This window comes from Melanerpes formicivorus, unplaced genomic scaffold (assembly GCF_026170545.1).
Source record: "Melanerpes formicivorus ecotype bairdi unplaced genomic scaffold, bMelFor1.0.p_v2 SCAF_47, whole genome shotgun sequence".
Classification (NCBI taxonomy): Eukaryota; Metazoa; Chordata; class Aves; order Piciformes; family Picidae; genus Melanerpes; species Melanerpes formicivorus.
Window position 1 is genome coordinate 3,121,292 of NW_027142399.1, and position 21,984 is coordinate 3,143,275.

Genomic DNA, 21,984 nt, shown 5'->3' on the forward strand with positions numbered 1-21,984 from the left:
CCTTTTCCTTCTGTGCTAGGTGTTCTCATCTGCAGTTTGCATGGAGGGAGAGCAGGAATCCAGTGGGATCCAAGCACCTGGCTGCAGTTGTACGTCAAGGCAGTGGCAGGGTTGGAAATGCTACACCTCACAGATTCATAGAGTGGTTTGGCTTGGAAGAGACTTTCAGGATCATTTAGCTCCAACCCCCCCCTGCCATGGGCAGGGACACCTTCCACTAGCCCAGGTTGCTCAAGGCCTCATCCAATCTGGCCTTAAAAACCCCCAGGGATGAGGCTTCTACCACCTCCCTGGGCAATCTGTTCCAGTGTCTCAGCACCCTCACTGGGAAGAACTTCTTCCTAATCTGCAGTCTAAATCTCCCCTCTTCCAGCTTCAATCTATCCCTTCATCCTAGCACTCCCAGCCCTTGTCAAAAGTCCCTGCCCAGCTCTCTTGTAGCCCTCTTCAGGTACTGGGAGGCTACTCAAAGGTCTCCTTGGAGTCTTCTCCAGGCTGAACAACCCCAACTCTCTCAGCCTGTCCCTGTAGAGAAGGTTCTTCAGCCCTCTGATCATCTTTGTGGCCTCCTCTGGACCCACTCCAGCAGTTCAGAGTCCTTATGCTGGAGGCACTGTAACTGGATGCAGCACTCCAGGTAGGGCCTCACAAGAACAGAGTAGAAGGGGAGAATCACCTCTCTCATCCTCTTCCCCAAAATCTTCATCTAGAGTGAACAGATCTTTGTTCTTTTGGTCCTTTAGGGGGCAGGTGAGAATGAAGTCAGTGGGAATGAGACAACATTGCTGTCAGGCTGGAGCTGTGTCTAATGCTAGTGGGAACTGCACACCCACACAGGTGGAGAGAAGAAAGGGCTGCATTGTTGGGCTTGTGTATTGACTGTTGGGATTGGTATGTAAATGAGATTAGCAACTCACAGAGGTACCTGTGGAGCACTTGGATGCTGCATTCCTTGGTGATAGGTGCTGGAGGAGAATTGGAGGTGTTGATGAGAACCAGAGATTGGAGGACTGTGAGGCGAAGCTTTGGTTAGCACCTAACTCTAGGATGAGGATGTTCTCCCCCCTGGAACCCTAAATCTAGAGGCAGGTTTGTAGTTCTAGGCTGGAGCTGTCAAAGCAGGCATCATTCTGACACTTCTGCCCACAAAGACACTAATTCACAGTGGCCACTAGCAGAACTTCAGCGCTGTAGAACCCTGAATCAATCTCTTATGATTAATTAGAGGCTTATCTCCACCCTCAGTCTCATCTGTATTTGTCTGGGGATGTGAAAACAGCGTTTCCTTGGCTGATGTCCTATCAGAACAGAAAAAAACCACCCAGCACACTGATGTCTGACATGAGTGAGGCTTAGGGATGAGGACAGCTAGAGCTCACCACCTGGAATTTCTGGCTTATCCCTTTACCAGCTCTGTGGTAGAGGCAGCCTGGTAGCTGGGAAAACCTTGCCATGGCTTTTCTGAGCTGTAACCCTCCAAAGTGCTTTGCAGCTCTTGAGGCTGACATTTTTCCTCCTAGAATTCCTTCTTCTGGGTGTGCCCATTTGGAGACTGCCCATCCTCAAGCCATTTTTCAACTTGATTTTGGAGATTAGGTGAAACTCAATAGGAGTGAAACTTGGTTAGGGCTTTAGCTGGGGGAAAAAAAACCAACAAACCACCACCCACCCTGAAATGGATGGGCTGGGTCTCAGCCACTATAAATCAGGGTGTTGGGGATTAAGCACCTTGTACAGGCTGAAGATTCGGTTCGAGGGAGACAGGAATCTACTGGAGGGAGTCCAGCGGAGAGCTATGAGGGTGCTGAAGGCACTTGAATACCTTTCCTGTGAAGACAGGCTGAGAGAACTGGGACTGGTTAGTCTTGAGAAGAGAAGGCTGAGAGGGGACCTTATCAATGTCTATAAATATCTGAGAGGTGGGTGTCAAGCTGAAGGTGTCAGGCTCCTTTTGGTGGTACAAAGGGGACAAGCTGGAACACAGGTCTCCTCTGGACCTGCTCCAGCAGTTCTGCTGCTCCTCATGCTTATTCAGCCCAAAAGATCAGGTATTCCAAGGTGCTCTAGACTCTGCTACTAGGGTGCCAGCTTTCTGGAATAATGCTGGGCTGTGTGTTGTGCTTTATTCCCTGGGCATGTCTGTCCTCCTTACCCCAGCCAGCAGAGCTGGCTGAAGATTGCAGATCTAATTGGCAAAGACAAAGGATGGAGAGGCTGTGAACAAAACCTGCTGGTGTATCATTTGCATCCTTCTGAATTGCATTGTTTGTGCAGCTGTTCAGCCAAATCCTCCACAGAGTTTATTTTTGGCCACAGAGGAAACGAGGATGAGTTTTTTCTCTCTCTCTCTCTTAGGGCAGATGCAAGATCAAAGAATTATATATGCAGCTCAGAGAGACCAGCCTGTCAGCTAAACATGTCCTGATGGGGCCAAGATTATGAATAAAGCAACCTGCAGCCATTTCTGGTGTCCCCAGCATAAGGAGGACACAGAGCTGTTGGACTGAGTCCAGAGGAGGCCAAAAAGATGAACCAAGGGCTGGAGCAGCTCTGCTGTGAGGACAGGCTGAGGGAGCTGGGGTGGTTCTGCCTGGAGAAGAGAAGACTCCAGGGAAACCTTAGAACTCATTTCCAGTACCTGAAGAGGTCCCCCAGGGAGGCTGCAGAGGGACTGTTCACAATGGTGTCTAGAGACAGGACAAGGGAGAATGGTTTGAAGCTGGGGGAGGGTAGTGTTAGGCTGGAGCTTAGGAAGATGTTCTCTCAGTATAAGGGTGGTGAGACACTGGAACACGTTGTCCAGGGTGGCTGTGAATGCCTCCTCTGTGGGGGTGTTCAAGGCCAGGTTGGATGAGGCCTTGGGCAGCCAAGTCTAGTTGAGTGGCATCCTTGCCCATGGCAGGAGGTTGGAGTAGAGGACCTCTGAGGTCCCTTCCAACCTAATTTTAAGCATCAGAATCCTCGTGCTGATGTGGCAGGTCTCTTTCGGCTGAAGGCTAGTCTTTGCTGAAGTCCTCCTTTCATTTCAGCACAGAGGGAAAGAGGAGAGGGTCTGTGTGTTTCAAACACTGATCTACTATTCTCCCAAGAAGAAAACCCAGCATTTTCCCAAAGATCCATCAGGCAAAATGTACACAGCCTGGTGTTTAGAAACAATTGCACTCTCTTGCTTCCCGTGTGTCACTCACCAGAGTGTTTTAGGGGCTGAGAGCAGGAAGAGGTAGTGATATTTATGGCAAGCTTTTTGCTGGAGCTCACACAAGGGTGGGCTTGAGAAACCTGAAGAGTGCTTTTGTGTGCACAGCTAGTCAGCTGTCCAAGGGCAGTGTTTGCTTAGGGATGTTGAGATAATAATTAACAGAGCAGGAAGTGCAGGGCCGGTTGATTTATGCGTGCAGGGCATTATGCGTTTGAACTGGGACAGAAACTGGGAAGCCCTGAGAGAAGGCAGATTTATTTATCAACCGTGTAAGGAGCTGAGAATGGTCATAATGTGTCAGTCCAAAGTCCTCCCAGGCTTGTATCTTGGACAGGGGCCAGTCAGAGATGCTTAGGGAGCAGTGTGAAGAACAGAACGTGACTTATCCTCCCATTAAACCCTCTCAGCTCTGATGATCCATTCCTTGATCTAAGGCCAAGTCTTGCTCCCTGACCAGTGACACCATCCGGCCAGAGGACTGGATTGGGCCTCCTGCATTTCTCCTCAGCATCCCAAGATGGGGATCTGGCTGTCAGCAGTAAAGACAAAAAGTTGTTGCAGCCTAAGCTTAGCCAGCCTGAGAGTTGTGTCAGCTTGGTGCAGTGTTTCTCCTCCACCCCCAGCAGAGGAGCCTGGAGCCTGCCTGGCAATCTGTTCCAGTCTCTAAGCTTTTGGCTACTTCACTTGCTGAATCTGGGTCCAATAAGTGATGAACTCTTAGAGTCTTATCCTCACTAATGGAGGAGATACTTGGCTGAAGAATTTAACATGACTTAGCTCAGAGGAGAGAGCTTCAAAGTGATGCTGGCTTCACAGAGCCCAAGTGTCCCTTGATGCTGATAGGGTAAATGTGCTGGTGGCTCCCATCCCAGTAACCTTCCTGCACTGCCTGAGCCCTGTCCTTCGTGGGGGTGTTTACTTATGCTGATGTTGATTTCTCTGGGACTCATGTGGCCTGGCCTTAAAACTCCCTTGGAGTCCAAACAGGGCCTGGAATAGAGATTCATGTCCAAACTTGGAGCAGTTTCAGTCCTGATGGCCTTGGGCCCGTACAGCCTAACAGGAGATACTGGGATGGATCTGCCTGGGTTCAGAGCACCTCCTTTCCCACTGAGTAGGGTTTCATCTGCTGAAGGTGAGGGATTCCAGACAGAATCACTCTGCTGTAGCCTCAGACAAAGAGCAGGACCTCTGAGCCATGCTTGGTTTGCCTGAAGAGTGTGGATTTGAGTCAGAGGGGTCCCTTCCAGAAGGCAGGTTACCCTAAGAAGATGTGCAGCAGAACTACTCAAAACAGCAAAGTTCTTCCAATTCATTCTCCACTGATGAAGCCAGAGCCCTGTTACATGTGCTACAAAGGATTTCTTGAGTGGTGGCCAAAGAGATTCTTTAAATACTACTTTAAAAAAGAACAAAATCTTCTTTAGTATCTATTTCTTTCCTCTTCACTGAGGATCTGACAAGGTCCTGGCACACTCCCCTGTCTGTCAGACAGTGTAGAAGAAAGGCTGCTGTGTGCAAGGAGAACAAGCTCCAGCACCCAGGTGGGGCTTGCTGCTTGAGAAGACATTCAGCAGCTTTCCTGTGGCAACAGGAAACCCTGACAGAGTGGCTAGCCCCAGGACAGAAGCAGGACCAACCTCTTTCCACTCCAGGTTCCACATACATTCCAGTCTCCTCCCCCACCCCTGTGGCCCTCAAACAAAGCCAGCTTGTTACAATTAACAACCCTGCCAGAAGAAGCTTGGTGCCATCCTTCAGGGCTCTGGCATCCCTGGAGACACTGCTGCTGTAGGTGAATTTCTGAGCCGTGTTTATTAGCTGGCTAATTGCCCCACATCCAGCCCTGCCTGTGGCAGACGGGTGGGAGACGAGCTCTCACTCAGGGAGGTTCTCAGGCTCATCCCTTGTTCAAGGCCAATTACTTACTGTGTGGATGGTGCCTCAAACGTGTGAAAAAGCCCAATATAAATATCAAATGTCATTATTAAGTAAGGATTAATTATCTTTCTGCTTGGTTTTTTTGTGCCTCTGGCACCCGTGCCTCAGATGCATTCAAACTTATTAATTGCTGTTATTATGCAGAAGTGATACTGAAACATGATGGGGATAAATTGCTCATGGGAACAGGCTTGAAATGTTGGGGGGGGAGGGGGAAAGAAAACCCAACCCTTGGATCTCACAGCTCCCAGCACTGAGGAGATTTCACTTCTGGCTTTGAAGTTGGATTAAACTCAACCACAGCTCCGAGTGCCCCACGGCTTAGGTCCAGTTCTGCTCACCCCTGTGCAGGTGGACAGTGTGATGAGAGATGCTTTGAGGAGAGGCAGCTTCTGGCTGCAACATCTTAGATTCATTGTGGTTGGAGTTAGTATTTGCAGGTTTTGTTTGCAGCTGACTTAGCTGAAAACCTATTCCCTCAAGATTAAAAAAAGAGAGGTGGGGGGAGGGCAGTCTGAGCAGGAAGGAAATGGTCTCGTGTCTAGGAAAGGTGAAATGGTCTCGTGTCTAGGAAAGGTGAAATGGTCTCGTGTCTAGGAAAGGTGAAATGGTCTCGTGTCTAGGAAAGGTGAAATGGTCTCGTGTCTAGGAAAGGTGAAATGGTCTCGTGTCTAGGAAAGGTGAAATGGTCTCGTGTCTAGGGAAGGTGAAATGGTCTCGTGTCTAGGGAAGGTGAAATGGTCTCGTGTCTAGGGAAGGTGAAATGGTCTCGTGTCTAGGAAAGGTGAAATGGTCTCATGTCTAGGAAAGGCTCTTCTCTGTGGCACCCTGTGACAGGACAAGGGGTAGTGGATAGAAACTATAGCACAGGAGGTTCCACCTCAACATGAGAAGGAAGTTCTTCACTGTGAGGGTCCCAGAGCACTGGAATAGATTCCCCAGAGAGGTTGTGGAGTCTCCTTCTCTGGAGACTTTCAAGACCCATCTGGATGTGTTCCTGTGCTGGATTCTGTGGTCCTGCTCTGGCAGTGGGGTTGGACTCTGATTTTTGAAGGTCCCTTCCAACCCCTAACATCCTGTGATCCTATGAAACAGGGTTCTTAGATGAGCAGGAATTGCTTTGCTACCCTCAGTGGGGTTTCTGGTAGACAAGAGAGATGCTGCAGGTCCATGTGGTGTGTTCTGGCTGAGGAAGCCAAGCAGAAGGACTCTTAGCCCTTGGTGAAGAGTTGTGTTCGGTCCTGGTGAGCCTTCAGCTGGCTCTAGCAACCACAAGGCACAAGAGGCCATGACCTGAGAGAACATCCAGTGGATATTTGGCTCTTTGTCTTGAAACATTTGGTTCCTGGGCCATGTTGAGTTTCTGGACTGTGCCAGGCCCCCACTTAGCTCTGGCTTTGGTGGTAAGATCCAGCTGGGAAGAGCAGGGCTGGGAAGTCTTAACTTTTGGGGATGTGTAGGAAGAAAAGTAGATGGATCACTGTCCCCACTAACCAAACTGTGTGGTTCAACTTATCCTCAGCATCTCCTTGCTTCATTGCTGCTTTTGCTTCACTCAGAGCTTGCTGCTTCCTTTCAGCAGGCTGCCTGCTCCTTTAGCCAACGAAGCTCTTACCTGAATGAGCTCAGCTCCTTCTTGGTTCCCTTTTGTTTTGACACTCAGCAGACAGCAGATTTATAGCACTCCCCGAGTCGTAAGTTCATTTGCTTGCTTTATTTACCTTTCACTGCAGCCCTTTCTGAGTGAGATTTCATTCTGCCTCCAAGCAGGGCTGACCTGCCAAGAGGAGCTGATCCATAAATCTTTCCTTCCTTTTTCTTTCTTTCCAAAACAGAATTAGCTGAGTTTGCCTGGGAGGAAAACTCTTCTGCCATTGCCTGTAGTCAAACAGTGCAATTAATTAGTGCTTTCCTTTCTCTCTTCCCTCTGTGTCTGCTGTGGGTTGAAAGTAAGCCAGGGAAGAGGGTAAGGGAGAGAAAGATGGAGAAAAGATTTGTTTGAAGTATGTATTTTTAGTTGAAACTACTGCAAGGTGACCTGGTTGTGTGGTGGTGCTGTAGCTACTGCATTGTATCTAGTGATCACAAAAAGTTTAATGGAACCATTCCAGCAGCTGAGGAGAGATTTCAGGTTGGTCTGATGAAAAGCAAGTGTCCCAATTCCTGCTCATGAGTCTTTGCTTTGTGTTCCCCTTTGTGACCACCTGGCTCCAGAGCTGGCCATGAAGGTGATCCAAAATCTGAAGCACCTCCCCTATGGGGACAGACTGAGAGCTGGGTTTGTTCAGCCTGGAGAAGAGAAGGCTCTGGGGAGACCCTAGAGCAACCTTGCAGTACCTGAAGGGGGCTCCAGGAGAGCTGGGGAGGGGCTTTGTGCAAAGGCAACCCCCCTGCCGTGGGCTGGGACACTTTCCACTAGACCAGGTTGCTCAAGGCCTCATCCAGCCTGGCTTTGAGCACCTCCAGGGAGAGGCATCCACAGCCTCCCTGGGCAGCCTGTTCCAGTGGCTCGCCACTGTTGCAGGGAAAGGAGGAGGTCTTCATTGCCATTCCTCTGCATCTGGGGAGACAGAGCATGTCACAACAGTGCTGAGCAGACAAGAGCTGCTTGCCAGCAGTTAATTTGTTGAAGATTAAGAAATTATTCCATTCTTAGCATCCCATGTCAGTCTGGAAATACCTCTGAACTCTGGGGGATGTGAAGTTGAGATCTAGCCTCATATTTCCTAGCGTTTGGAAGCCAAGGCTTTATGAGGGGAGGAACTGCACAGATGGTTTAAGGGGAGTCATGTTAGTTGTGTACCTAGAGACAATGGGCTGGCTCAGCTTCAGCTACCTTTGAAGGATGGGCTAACTGGATCCAGAAGAGGTCACTGAACTTGGGCTGTTTCCTTTCTGATCCCAATTTTAGCTAGTGCACTGTGGAGGCTGTTGTCTGCCAAAGCACTGTCCCCTTTCTGAGCCAGCAGCTTCCCTCCTGCCTCCCAAAGCATACCTGCAGGCTTCAACCCCCCCATCTGTCTGTGAATGCTGTCCTTCCTCAGTGCCCTAACCATGCTGTGTCCCAGTCAGGAAGCTGAGAAGTCTTGCCTGTGGCTGAGCTGGATCACAGTATCACCAAGTTTAGAAGAGACCTCAAAGATCATCAAGTCCAACCTGTCACCACAGACCTCATGACTAAACCATGGCTCCAAGTGCCACGTCCAATCCCCTCTTGAACACCTCCAGGGATGGGGACTCCACCACCTCCCTGGGCAGCACATCCCAATGGCTAACAACTCTCTTGGTGACGAATTTTCTCCTCACCTCCAGCCTAAGCTTCCCCTGGCACAGCTTGAGACTGTGTCCTCTTGTTCTGGTGCTGCTTGCCTGGGAGAAGAGACCAACCCCCACTTGGCTACAACCTCCCTTCAGGGAGTTGGAGAGGGCAATGAGGTCACCCCTGAGCCTCCTCTTCTCCAGGCTAAGCAACCCCAGCTCCCTCAGCCTCTCCTCACAGGGCTGTGCTCCAGGCTTCTCCCCAGCCTCATTGCCCTTCTCTGGACACATTCAAGTGTCTCAGTGTCCCTCTTAAACTGAGGGGCCCAGAACTGGACACAAGACTCCAGGTGCAGCCTAACCAGTGCTGAGCACAGGGGCACAATGACTTCCCTGCTCCTGCTGGCCACACTCTTCCTGCTGCAGGCCAGCACCTGAGCACCAGCAGATGCTTGCGTTGTTTACGCCGCTTTCTAGAAGCGCCACCACAACTGTTGGTGTCAAGCTGTAAGCAAAGGCTTCTCTTACCAGCACAAACGAGAAACAGATAGCAGACACTTGGTGTCAACAGCCTGAGAGAGCTGCTCACCACCTGGAGCTCGAAGCAGCTCAGCAGTTGCACGCTGCTGCTTGCACAGAAGCAGAGTGTGCAGCGTGTGTTTCTTCCCCTGTGGTGAGTTGCTCTCCCTGCAGTCTCAGGATGGTTGTTTTCACTAGTGGTGATTCATGGGAAGGGTTTCACAACGCTGCTGCTGGTGTAATATGTTCCTTTCCACCATCCCTTTTATCTCAGGATCTCAGAGTAGTTGATGTTCATTCAACTCCAAGCTGTGTTTTACCACCAGTGAAGTAGGCAAGGATGGTTCCCATTTTGCAGGTGAGGTAAACTGAGGTAGGGAGCAAGAAAATGCCCTGCCCAAGACTCTGCATGTTGGCTGCAAAGATGTCTGGAGCGGTATTGGGCAATGAATGTCCATTTCCCATGCATGGCCCTATGCCCCTGCCCAGATTTTAAAGGAGCATTTGATTTCCTGGGGCTAAGGCTGAGCAGAGATCTGTCCCTAGCTGTAAATCCAGAGGATCTCATGTGAATCAGAACTTCCTCTAGTGTGTGCAAGCGTTGAGATTTGTCATCCCTGACTGGCCCTGGCCTGAAAGGATTGGAGCAGAACTGGTTTGGGTTTTAGGGCTGGTGTTGGCTGGCTGGTGTAAGATGTAGAGTTAAGAGTGAATGAAGAACTCTGATTCCCATTTGATCATCCTCATTATCCTGTGTAGTCAAAGGGGTCAGTATAGAGTGCAGAGGAGGGAAGTGTGACTCATCTTGACTCTTCCAGTTACCTACTTGAGGGTGAAATGGATTGTCACTTGGATTGTCACAGCCTTCTCCTGCAGACTCTGTCATCTGTTGCCTCTAAAGGGAGATGAAGGGAACTGTCTCAGGTGAACCCTGTCCTAGTGCCTGTTGAGAAGGAGTATAAGCAGGAACCCAGGAAGTTCCACCTCAACATGAGGATAAATTTTACTGTGAGGGTGCTGAGCCCTGGAGCAGGCTGCCCAGAGGGGCTGTGGAGTCTCCTCCTCTGGAAACTTCCAAACCCCATCTGTGTGACCTGCCCTAGGTCACCCTGCTTTGGTAGGGAGATGATCTCCCTTCCAATCCAAAGCACTCTGTGCTTATGTGATTGAACATGTGAAAGGCAGAGCCAGGCAGTGTTCCTCTCTCCAGTGCTCCCAGTACTTAACCACAATAGAACAGAATAGAATTAACCAGGTTGGAAAAGACCTTTGAGATCATCGAGTCCAACCTATCACCCAGCACCATCTAATCAACTAAACCATGGCACCAAGCATCCAGCCTCTTCCTAAACACCTCCAGGGTTGGTGACTCCACCACCTCCCTGGGCAGCACATTCCAAAGGCCAATCTCTCTTTCTATGAAGAACTTCTTTCTAACATTCAGCCTAAACCTCCCCTGGCACAGCTGGAGAGTGTGTCCTCTTGTTCTGGTGCTGCTTGCCTGGGAGAAGAGACCAACCCCCACCTGGCTACAACCTCCCTTCAGGGAGTTGGAGAGAGCAAGAAGGTCTCCCCTGAGCCTCCTCTTCTCCAGGCTAAGCAACCCCAGCTCCCTCAGCCTCTCCTCACAGGGCTGTGCTCCAGACCCCTCCCCAGCTTTGTTGCCCTTCTCTGGACACCTTCCAGCAACTCAACATCTTTCTTAAACCGAGGGGCCCAGAACTGGACACAGGACTCCAGGTGTGGCCTAACCAGTGCTGAGTCCAGGGGCACAATGACCTCCCTGCTCCTGCTGGCCACGCTGTTCCTGATGCAGGCCAGGGTGCCTTTGGCCTTCTTGGCCACCTGGGCACACTGCTGGCTCGTGTTCAACCACGGAACTGCTCTTCACCTGCCTCTGCTTCCCTCCCCGCCAGGTTCCCCTTCTCTGAGGACCTATCCTCTCATCTCCGTCATCACCAGGCAGCCCTCTGTGGTCCCTCACCTCGTCCCGGCTGCCAGCGGCTCGCGCGTGCTGCCGGCCCAGCCCTGCGCGGGCAGCTCGGAGCCCCCGGCCGGCGAGACCCACGGCAGCAGCGAGTCGGAGGCCGAGCAGCCGGCGCCTCGCCTCAAGAAGCCGCGCCGCAGCAGGACCATCTTCACTGAGCTCCAGCTGATGGGCCTGGAGAAGAAGTTCCAGAAGCAGAAGTATCTCTCCACCCCTGACAGGTAGGTCAGCCTCTTACGCTGGTGGGGAAAGCACTGAGCAGGAGGGCTGCTGTGCCCCAGCTGTTCCCACAGAGCACACCCTGGCCCTACTCTGCAGCCCTCCATCCCCACAGGGAGCACCCCCTGGCCCTACTCTGCAGTCCCCTATTCCCACAGGGAGCACCCCCTGGCCCTACTCTGCAGTCCTCCATCCCCACAGGGAGCACCCCCTGGCCCTACTCTGCAGCCCTCCATCCCCACAGGGAGCACCCCCTGGCCCTACTCTGCAGCCCTCCATCCCCACAGGGAGCACCCCCTGGCCCTACTCTGCAGTCCTCCATCCCCACAGAGAGCACCCCCTGGCCCTACTCTGCAGTCCTCCATCCCCACAGGGAGCACCCCCTGGCCCTACTCTGCAGCCCTCCATCCCCACAGGGAGCACCCCTTGGCCCTACTCTGCAGTCCTCTAGCTCCACAGAGATGCTTCTGCATTGGCTGAGGGCATGGACAGGTGACCAGATCCAATTTCAAGGCTTATTTCCTGGGATCAAAGGTGACAGAGTAGATTATCACTATGTGGCATTGATATACATGTGCTTGCCAGCAGGCATCCTGGCGCAGGAAAGGTCCAGAGCTTCTAGGAGCCTTCCTGTCTTCTCCTTCCTGCTGCACACTTGATTGGATGGGGCCTTGAGCAACCCCTGGTCTAGTTCCAAGCCCCTGCCCATGAGAGGGGGTTGGAACTAGATGGTCTTTAAGGTCCCTTCCAACCCAAACCATTCTATGAATGTGCCTCTGAGTTTGAGCTGTCCCAGCTGCAGATCTTCATAGTATCACAGTATCATTCAGGGTTGGAAGGGACCACAAGGATCAGCTAGTTCCAACCCCCTGCCATGGGCAGGGACACCCCACACTAGATCAGCCTGGCCACAGCCTCATCCAGCCTGGCCTTAAACACCTCCAGGGCTGGGGCCCCAACCACCTCCCTGGACAACCCATTCCAGGGCTTCACCACTCTCATGGGGAAGAACTTCCTCCTCCCCTCCAGCCTGAATCTCCCCACCTCCAGCTTCATTCCATTCCCCCTAGTCCTATCACTGCCTGAGATCCTGAGCAGTCCTTTCCCAGCCTTCCTGTAGCCCCCTTCAGATCCTGGAAGGCCACAATGAGGTCACCTGGGAGCCTTCTCTTCTCCAGACTGAACAGCCTCAACTCCTTCAGTCTGTCCTCACAGGAGAGGTGCTCCAGCCCTCTGCTCATCCTCCTGGCCCTTCTCTGGACACCTTCCAGCACCTCCACATCCCTCTTGTAATAGGGGCTCCAGAACTGGAGGCAGTACTCCAGGTGGGGTCTCACCAGGGCTGAGCAGAGGGGGAGAATCACCTCCCTCGACCTGCTGGCCACACTTCTCCTGCTGCAGCCCAGGATCTGTGGGGCACTTGCCTGCTGTTGGTGAGGATTTCCCACTCCATTACCAAACTGCCACCTGCATGGTGCTGTCACCTGTGGGGAGGGATAAAGAGTTATTTCTGAGCTGGGTTTTGATGTGGAAATAATGAATGGTTTGAGATGAGCTTGCATAGGTTGGAGATTTGTGGAGGATGAGCTGGGATTATGGGCTGTCTGCCACACATCCCCTGAAGCTAAAGACTCAAAGAATAAATGCATTTCTAAGCCTGAATTGCCTATAATAGCAGAAGGCATAAGAAATTAATAGATGTAGATGTGCTGCTGAGAAAGTGTGATTCTCCTGGGTGTGTGGGCAGAGCAGAAGAAACCTGCTCCAGGACGCGGCGCTTGCAAAGGCAGCCTGCTGCCGGGGGGCTGGGCTCTCACGTGTGCACTTCAGACACCACAGGCCTGCCTTTCCAGGGGTGTGATGTACCAGCTCCTCCCTGATTTCAGAGCCAAATGTGCAGTGTCAGTAGTTGGAGCACAGCAGGATTGTGTTCAGGGCAGGGCAATGGAGCTGGTGAAGGGTCTGGTGAACAGGGCTGGTGAGGAGCAGTTGAGGGAACTGGGGGCTTTTAGCTTGGAGAAAAGGAGGCTGAGGGGAGACCTCATTGCATGCTGGAGCTCCCTGAAAGGAGGTTGGAGTGAGGTGGAGGTTGGTCTCTTCTCTCTAATATCAGGTAATAGAATGAGAGGAAATGGCCTGAAATTGTACCAGGTTGGAGATGAGGAACAGAGAAGAGCAACAAAGTTGGTGAGGGGTTTGGAACACAGCCCTATGAGGAGAGGCTGAGGGAGCTGGGGTTGCTCAGCCTGGAGAAGAGGAGGCTCAGGGGTGACCTTATCACTCTCTGCAACTACCTGAAGGGAGGCTGTAGACAGGCGGATGATGGTCTCTTCTCCCAGGCACCCAGTACCAGAACAAGAGGACACAGTCTCAGGCTGCGCCAGGGGAGGTTCAGGTTGGATGTTAGGAAGAAGTTCTATACAGAAAGAGTGATTGCCCATTGGAATGGGCTGCCCAGGGAGGTGGTGGAGTCACCGTCATTGGAGGTGTTCAGGAGGAGACTTGCTGGGGTGCTTGGTGCCATGGGTTAGCTGTTTGGGTGGGTTGGATTGGTTGATGGGTTGGACAGGATGATCTTGAAGGTCTCTTCCAACCTGGTTTGGTTTATTCTAATAAAGGTTCTAATAAAGGTTTATTCTAATTCATTTGCTGCAAGAGTGGTCAGGCACTGGAACAGGCTGCCCAGGGAGGAGGTGGAGTCACCATCTCTGGAGGTGTTAGAGAAACTTGTGGCCATGGAAGCTCTCAACACAACACATTAGAAACACAAATCACAGACTGGTTTGGGTTGGAAGGCACCTTAAAGATCATCTAGTTCCAACCTCCTGCCATGGGCAGGGACATCTCCTACTAGGTTGCTTAAGGCCTCATCCAACCTGGCTTTGAACACTTCCAGGCTTGGAGTCTCCACAGCTTCTCAGGGCAACTTGTTCCAGTGCCTCAGCACCACAGTGGTGAAGAATTTCCTCCTAATGCCTCATTTCAGTCCTGTTCTAGTCTGAAGAAGGTGGAGAAGCCATCCCCTCCCCTTCTGTCACTCCATGCCTTTGTCAAAAGTCCCTCCCCAGCCAAGAGCCTCTTGCTCTGGAAGTCCCACTGCTGCATGCTCTTGCAGCACTGGATCTGAGCATCTGAGCTCTTCCTTGTCCTCTCTAAACTCACTTCAGTGTCTGTTTTGTCTCCCAGGCTCGACCTAGCGCAGTCATTGGGGCTGACTCAGCTGCAGGTGAAGACGTGGTACCAGAACCGTCGGATGAAGTGGAAGAAAATGGTAGGTGGCTCCTTGCCAGTGCTCCATGGCCCTTAAAAATGACTGTAGAAGAGCAGGTTTGGAAGCTGAGCATGGCCTGAAGTCAGTTTAAACCACATTCTGGCTTACTCTTGACTACTCTTCACAGAAGGCCACCCTTTTGTTTAAAACCTTCATGCTGCAGCATAGGTGGGGGGCTAGAGGAGACCATGGGCAGCAGGAAGAATACAAAGCATAGGGCTGAAAGAAATAAGACTACAGAGGGAAGAGCCAAAATACCTCCCTCTGCATTTGTTGGCATTCCTGTGATCCTGTGGGATTGGTTATGTGCAGAGACAAAAAAGGTTCCATTGCTCTATGGCAGCCAGTGCCCAGTGCAAGTCCTCAGAGGTAGTATCCTTAATTCTGGCTTTTTGTAGCTTCCCTTCCTTCCCTTATTCTCAGGGAGCATTCCCTTGCTGAGGTCTCTTTTCCACTTAAAACCCTGTCCAATAAATCCTGGTGGGAACCATGATGCTGTGGCATTCTGCAGTGGAGATGTTTATGTATTCTGATCTGGGAGAGGAGATGCAGTTCTGGGCTGTGTCTCTGACTGCATGTGACAGCTGCAGACCTTGCTGCCACTTAAAACAAATTTGGGGTTAGCCTGGCTGCAGATCTTTGGTTGGAAGTGTTCTGTTGCTGCAGTGATGGTGTGAAGGGAGAGGGAATTAAACATGGGAGCAGAGCTGGCTTGCTGACTCCTGCCTTGTACTCAGATGAGAGGGCTTTCATTGCAGATGTTACCAAAGAAAAGGCTGTTTCAGAAGGCAGGGAGGCTGTAGGACAGGAAACCCTGGCTAAGGTTTCTGGCTCTTCTTGCCTGGACTTTGAATAAAGCAAAGACTCAGGAGAGAAACAGAGTTCTGCATGAAGCCTTCTCTGTAGCGTTGAGGACTCTGTTTCTAGGTTGCTTGTGGACCTCCTGTAGGAACTGATCTCCAAGTTCTGGGTGTCATTTGCATTCCATCTTCTTGACATGAGAAGATGAAGGAGCTCCATGAGTGCAGGCTGAAGTGGTAACCAGGTCATGCAGTAACTCTGAGGTCAAAGCCAAGTTTCATCCTTCTCTAAAGGATGTCTTAGAGCAGCAGAGTTCAGATCAGCAGTAAGACAAAGGGGAATGCCTTGAAGCTGAGGGAGAGCAGGTTTAGACTGGATCTTAGGAAGAATTTCTTCGGTAGAAGGGTGGTGAGACTCTGGAATAGGCTCCCCAGGGATGCTGTGGATGCCTCCTCCCTGGAGGTAGAATAGAATAGAATAGAATTAACCAGGTTGGAAAAGACCTTTGAGATCATTGAGTCCAACCTATCATCCAACACCATCTGATCAACTAACCCATGGCACCAAGCACCCCATCCAGTCTCCTCCTAAACACCTCCAGTGATGGTGACTCCACCACCTCCCTGGGCAGCACATCCCAATGGCCAATCTCTCTTTCTGTGAAGAATTTCTTCCTCACATCCAGCCTGAACCTCTCCTGGTGCAGCTTGAGACTGTGTCCTCTTGTTCTGATGCTGCTTGCCTGGGAGAAGAGACCAACCCCCACCTGGCTACAACCTCCCTTCAGGGAGTTGTAGACAGCAAGAAGGTCTCCCCTGAGCCTCCTCTTCTCCAGGCTAAGCAACCCCAGCTCCCTCAGCCTCTCCTCACAGGGCTGTGCTCCAAACCCCTCCCCAGCTTTGTTGCCCTTCTCTGTGTTCAAGGCCAGGCTGCATGAGCCCTTGAGCAGCCAAGTGTGGTTGTGTGATGTCTGTGCCTGTGGTGGTGAGGTTGAAGTAGATGATCTGTAAGGTCACTCTCAACCTCAGCCATTGATTCTGTGATGCTGATGGTTCATCTCTTTGCTCCAGGTGCTGAAAGGTGGCCAGGAAGCTCCAACGAAGCCCAAAGGCCGTCCGAAGAAAAACTCCATTCCCACCTTGGAGGAAATCGAAGCAGAGGAGAAAATGAACAGCCAGGCTCAGAGTCAGGAGCTGGAGGGATCTCAAACTCCTGAGGAACCTAAAGTGACAGAGGAGAAGCCAGAAGTCCCTTTGGAGACAGAGAAGTCTCCAGAACATATAGCAGAGCCCTGTCCAGAGGAGACTACGCCACTGAGTTAAAAGGGAAAGGAAGGAGGGGGAAAAGCAAAGCAAAAAGCAAAGAGAAAAACCAAAACCAAATCTATATATGTGTATATATATATATTTAAATATGTATGTAATGGTGGCTTTGTACATATATATATAAATATATATATATATATGTAGAGCTTGTGTAGAAGTCTAAAGATTGGTCACATTGTGCCTTTGGGAATCAGCCATCATGGGCCATGGTGGAGCAAAGAGGTGTGAGTGGTGGTGAGCTGTCCCTCCTAGGGTGTGTCTGAGCTTCCTGCAGGTAGTGACAGACACCTAGGTCTGCTTCCAGGGAAAAGCCAATGTCTAGAAAGCCAAGAGAGCTCCTGGCAAAGAAAGGAGGAGTCCAGGGCTCCTTTCGTGCTATGGGGGGCAGACGGGACTGCTGGCAGGTTCAGTGTGTGTGCTTGAATTGATGCTTTGAGTGGCCACTGACAGATGAGGGACAGCTGGGAACTGGGGAGCTCTGAAAGCACAAAATCATCCTCTAACCAGCACTAATTTCTGTTAGGGATGGGCCCAGCTGAAACAATCTTAGGAAGGGGTTTGAGATGGGGAAGGTTTGCTTTGGCCCAGCGAAGAGCAAAGCTTCCAGAGCGAGCTCAGCAGTCAGGTTTCATCTCCTGTGGTGGTTTGGGTGCCATGCCTGTGAATTTGCAGTGATCCAGGATCAAACTTTGCCTGAGAGGAGAAGGGTTTGGACTTTGAGTCTGCTCCAAAAGCTTTGGGATGCTTGGATCTGGGAGGTTTTTGCTTCGGGGCCCACTTCTAATTTTCGGTGGGGTTTGTTCTTGTTTTGTTTTGTTTTGTTTGTTTTCTTTTCTTTTGTTTTTTTTCAAGAACATTGAAATGTGTTCAGGGTTTTGGGGGGGGGGAGAATGCTGGATTTAAAGGAGTTGCTGCAGAAAGTTGGTGTTTAAGGTGTGTGCCAAGAGGAGACGTGCATCGTGTTTCACAAGGTCTTGTTAAGGGTGCGTTTTGCCCAAAGGCTGCAAGAGATGTATTGAGATAACCTTTATTTTTTAATTAAAAGTGAAATATATAAAGAAAACTCGTGGTGGTGCTTGCTGCTGCTTCTCCCTGGGTGCTAGGCACAGCCTTTTCTGGGCTCCTTCTGTGCTAACACACCCTGAAGAAAAGGGGAGTCACCGCTTCCCGTCGCGCCGCCGGGGTGCAGCGAGCTCTCGGCGGACGTTGCTGGAGCATCCTGCTGAGGTAGGTGAGGGATTCTCAGAGATTCATAGAGTGGGTTGGGTTGGAAGGGACCTTAAAGGTCATCCAGTTCCAGCCCCCCTGCCCTATTCATTAAGCAGCCAGGCAGAGAGGGACCTGGGGGTGCTGGTTGATGGTGGGATGAACATGAGCCTGCAGTGTGCCCAGGCAGCCAAGAGGGCCAGTGGCATCCTGGCCTGCATTAAGAACAGTGTGGCCAGCAGGAGCAGGGAGGTCATTCTGCCCCTGTACACTGCACTGGTTAGGCCACACCTCAAGTCCTGTGTCCAGTTCTGGGCCCCTCAGTTTAGGAAGGAGGTTGACTTGCTGGAAGGTGTCCAGAGAAGGGCAACAAAGTTGGTGAGGGGCTTGGAACACAGCCCTGTGAGGAGAGGCTGAGGGAGCTGGGGTTGCTCAGCCTGGAGAGGAGGAGACTCGGGGTGACCTTATTGCTCTCTACAGCTACCTGAGGGGGGGGGGGTTTAAATAGGCAGCGGTTGGTCTCTTCTCCCAGGCAGCCAGCACCAGAACAAGAGGACACAGTGTCAGGCTGCACCAGGGGAATTTCAGGCTGGAGGTCAGGAGGAAGTTTTACACAGAGAGAGTGATTGCCCATTGGAATGGACTGCCCGGGGAGGTGGTGGAGTCGCTGTCACTGGAGGTGTTCAGGAGGAGACTTGACAGGGTGCTTGGTGCCATGGGTTAGTTGATTAGGTGGTGTTGGATGATAGGTTGGACGCGATGATCTTGAAGGTCTCTTCCAACCTGGTTTATTCTATTCTATTCATCCCACCTTGCTGTTTCTTCTCACCTCCCCTCCTACAGATATATCTGGGCATCAAATCAGTGGGACTTGGTGACTCTGTGAAGATCATAGAATCACAGAATGGGTTGGGTTGGAAGGGACTTCTGAAACTCATCCAGTTCCAGCCCCCCTGCCCTGTTCATGCCACCTTGGTGTTTTCTCTCACTTCCCCTCCTGCAGATATATCTGGGCATCAAGTCAGTGGGACTTGGTGACTCTGTGAAGATCATAGAATCACAGAATGGGTTGGGTTGGAAGGGACCTTAAAGGTCATCTAGTTCCAGCCCTCCTGCCCTATTCATCCCATCTTGCTGTTTTCACTCACCACCCCTCCTGTAGATATATCTGGGCATCAAGTCAGTGGGACTTGGTGACTCTCTGAAGACCACAGAATCACAGAATGGGTTGGGTTGGAAGGGACCTTAAAGGTCTAGTTCCAGCCCTCCTGCCCTATTCATCCTACCTTGCTGTTTCTTCTCACCTCCCCTCCTGCAGATACATCTGGGCATCAAATCAGTGGGACTTGGTGACTGTGAAGATCATAGAATCACAGAATGGTTTGGGTTGGAAGTGACTTCTGAAACTCATCCAGTCCAACCCCCCTGCAGTCAGCAGGGACATCTTCCACTGGGTCACGTTGCTCAGAGCCTTGTTGAGCCTGACCTTGAATATCTCCAGAGATGAGGCCTGCAGCATCTCCCTGGGCAACCTGTTCCAGCACCCTCAGAGTAAAGAACTTCCTAACATCCAATCTAAATCTGCCCTGCTCTGGTTTCAAACCATTGCCCCTCTTTTGGGGTGGTGGTGACACACACAGATCTCTACTGAATTCTGCAGGGAGTGTTGAGTGAGGAGGAAGAGTTTCTTTTTTTTTTTCCCTGTTTTTTTGCTCAGTGATGTTTGGAAACCTTTAATTCCACCTCCACACCAGCTCTGCAATGGCTCCTGCACCATGGTGCAACTCAGTGAAGCCATGGAACACTGCAACCAGCTTTGAAAAGGCATCTGCAGGTGGGCATCAAATCCTAAACCAAATTCACCAGAACTGGGCCAAGATGAGGCCTTGAGCATCCTCGGCTAGTGGAAGGTGTCCCTCCCCGTGGCAGGGGGCTGGAACTAGATCCTTAAGGTCCCTTCCAACCCAAACCATTCCATGGTTCTATGAATGCCAGATGGCATTTGCTGCTCAGTGATGTTTGGAAACTTTTAATTCCACCTCCATACCAGCTCTGCAATGGCTCCTGCACCATGGTGCAACTCAGTGAAGCCATGGAATGCTTCAACCAGCAGGTTGGCATCAAATCCTAAACCAAATTCACCAGAAGTGGGCAAAGCTGAGGCCCTGAGCAACCTGGGCTAGTGGAAGGTGTCCCTCCCCGTGGCAGGCGGTTGGAACTAGATGATCATTAAGGTCCCTTTCAACCCAAACCATTCTATGAATGCCAGATGGCATTTGCTGCCATTTAGTGTGATGCAAATGGGTGAAAGGATTTCCCCTCTTACCTTTGGTGTGGCAAACGCAACCTGTGAGCTACAAAGCCTTTCCTTCACCCTTGAAGTGCATCACAATTTGTCCCTCTGAACCATTTTCCCTTCCACAGAGCCCTGCTGTGCTCAAGTCATGCTGGGTGAAGAGTCAAGGGTGATGGAGCAGGGTTTTGGTGCTCGGCCAAGGTATATTACTGCACATTCTTTATCTCTGGATGGCTTTTTCCCCCCTCTCCCATCACTCTTTCCAGGCTTGTGCTTCAGTTCAAAATCTGCAATTGTATTTCATTTCAACAGGGCCTGTGGCCTGTTTACCCAGGAGTGAGATGAGATGATGAGATGCTCCTCTGTTGTTCTTGGATAGTAGCAGCAGCACTGCTAGCTCAAAATAAAACACTTCCACAAGTCTTCCAGGAGTGCTGGAGGAGGGTGAAGAGAGAGCAATTGACTGGAAATCATTTGTCTAATGAGTTTCACCATCACTCTGTGAGAGTCTGTGTTAGGTTGGCTTGGAAGCCTGAGGAAGTTAATTAAATTGTGTGTGTGGATTGTTCCAGAAGCAAAAAAAAAAACCCCAAAGCTGAGGGTTAGGAAAGGCATCAAAGATACTTTAACTGCTCTAAGTGGAAACAGCTCCTGGTGAAGCTTCCAAACTTCAGCAGTGTGTGTTAAACAGAGCATCTCACGCTGAGAGGGTTGTGTTTTAAACACAGCTGCTCAGCCTGGAGAAGAGAAGGCTCCAGGGAGACCTTAGAGCAGCCTTCCAGTACCTGAAGGAGAGCTGGGGAGGGTCTTCTGACAAGGGTTGGGAGTGCCAGGATGAGAGGGAACAGCTTGGAGCTGGAAGAAGGGAGATTGAGACTGGAGATTAGGAAGAAATTCTTTCCAGTGAGGGTGGGGAGACACTGGCACAGGTTGTCCAGGGAGGTTGTGGATGCTCTCTCCCTGCAAGTATTCAAGGCCAGGTTGGATGAAGCCTTGAGCAAGCTGGGCTGGTGGGAGGTGTCCCTGCCCATAACAGGGAGCTAGATGATCTTGAAGGTCCCTTCCAATCCAAACCAGTCAATGACTCTGAAATTCCAATGTACACAATCATGGAATCAACAAGGTTTGAAAAGGACCTCAGAGCTCATCAAGTCCAACCTATCACCCAACACCATCTAATCAACTAAACCATGGCTGCAAGTGCCACATCCAATCCCTTTTTGAGCACCTCCAGTGATGGTGACTCCACCACCTCCCTGGGCAGCACATTCCCATGGCCAATCTCTCTTCCTGGGAAGAACTTTCTCCTCACCTCCAGCCTAAACCTCCCCTGACACAGCTTGAGACTGTGTCCTCTTGTTCTGGTGCTGCTTGCCTGGGAGAAGAGACCGACCCCAACTCCCTTCAGGGAGTTGTAGAGAGCAAGAAGGTCTCCCCTGAGCCTCCTCTTCTCCAGGCTAAGCAACCCCAGCTCCCTCAGCCTCTCCTCCCAGGGCTGTGCTCCAGACCCCTCCCCAGCTTTGTTGCCATTTCCCACTTCCCAGGTTGAACATAATTGTTTCTGACTCAGTGGGAACAGCTCCAGTGATGATTTTTGTTCTGTTAATCCCATTCTAATCACTTTATGAGTCAATCTTGGGGGGGGGGAATGCAATGCTCTAAGCTGTCTGGGCTAGTTCTTGATGAGCCCCTGAGACACTGGAGATGGTTTTTTTTGTGTTCCTCTTTTGGATCAGGGGCGACCTCAGCATCTTTATTTCCCAATGTGATTTATTGGAGTGCAGAATTAGCTCTTGAAATTCTATCTGGTGCTTGCTCACCTTGAGCTGCTGTCGCTGGCTTGCCTGATAATCTCTTGAACGCTCAGGGAGAGCACGTCCAGAGTGTGTTAGATGGACAGGGAACAGCAGGGGACAAGTGGTAAAACCATGGAATCATTCCACAGCTCAATCTTTTCCTCTC

The 21,984-nt window shown here is 51.0% G+C and overlaps 1 protein-coding gene across 1 annotated transcript in view; it reads left to right on the plus strand.

Moving 5' to 3' along the window:
- The window catches only part of BARX2 (BARX homeobox 2), a 35,621-nt gene extending 18,057 nt beyond the window's left edge, over window positions 1–17,564 (plus strand). The window contains exons 2-4 of the mRNA XM_068160022.1: window positions 10,834–11,125; window positions 14,310–14,394; window positions 16,266–17,564. Coding sequence (XP_068016123.1) covers window positions 10,834–11,125; window positions 14,310–14,394; window positions 16,266–16,517 — 629 coding nt within the window. The 3' untranslated portion in view covers window positions 16,518–17,564. The remainder of the gene's footprint in view (window positions 1–10,833; window positions 11,126–14,309; window positions 14,395–16,265) is intronic.
- The last annotated feature ends 4,420 nt before the right edge of the window (window positions 17,565–21,984 follow it).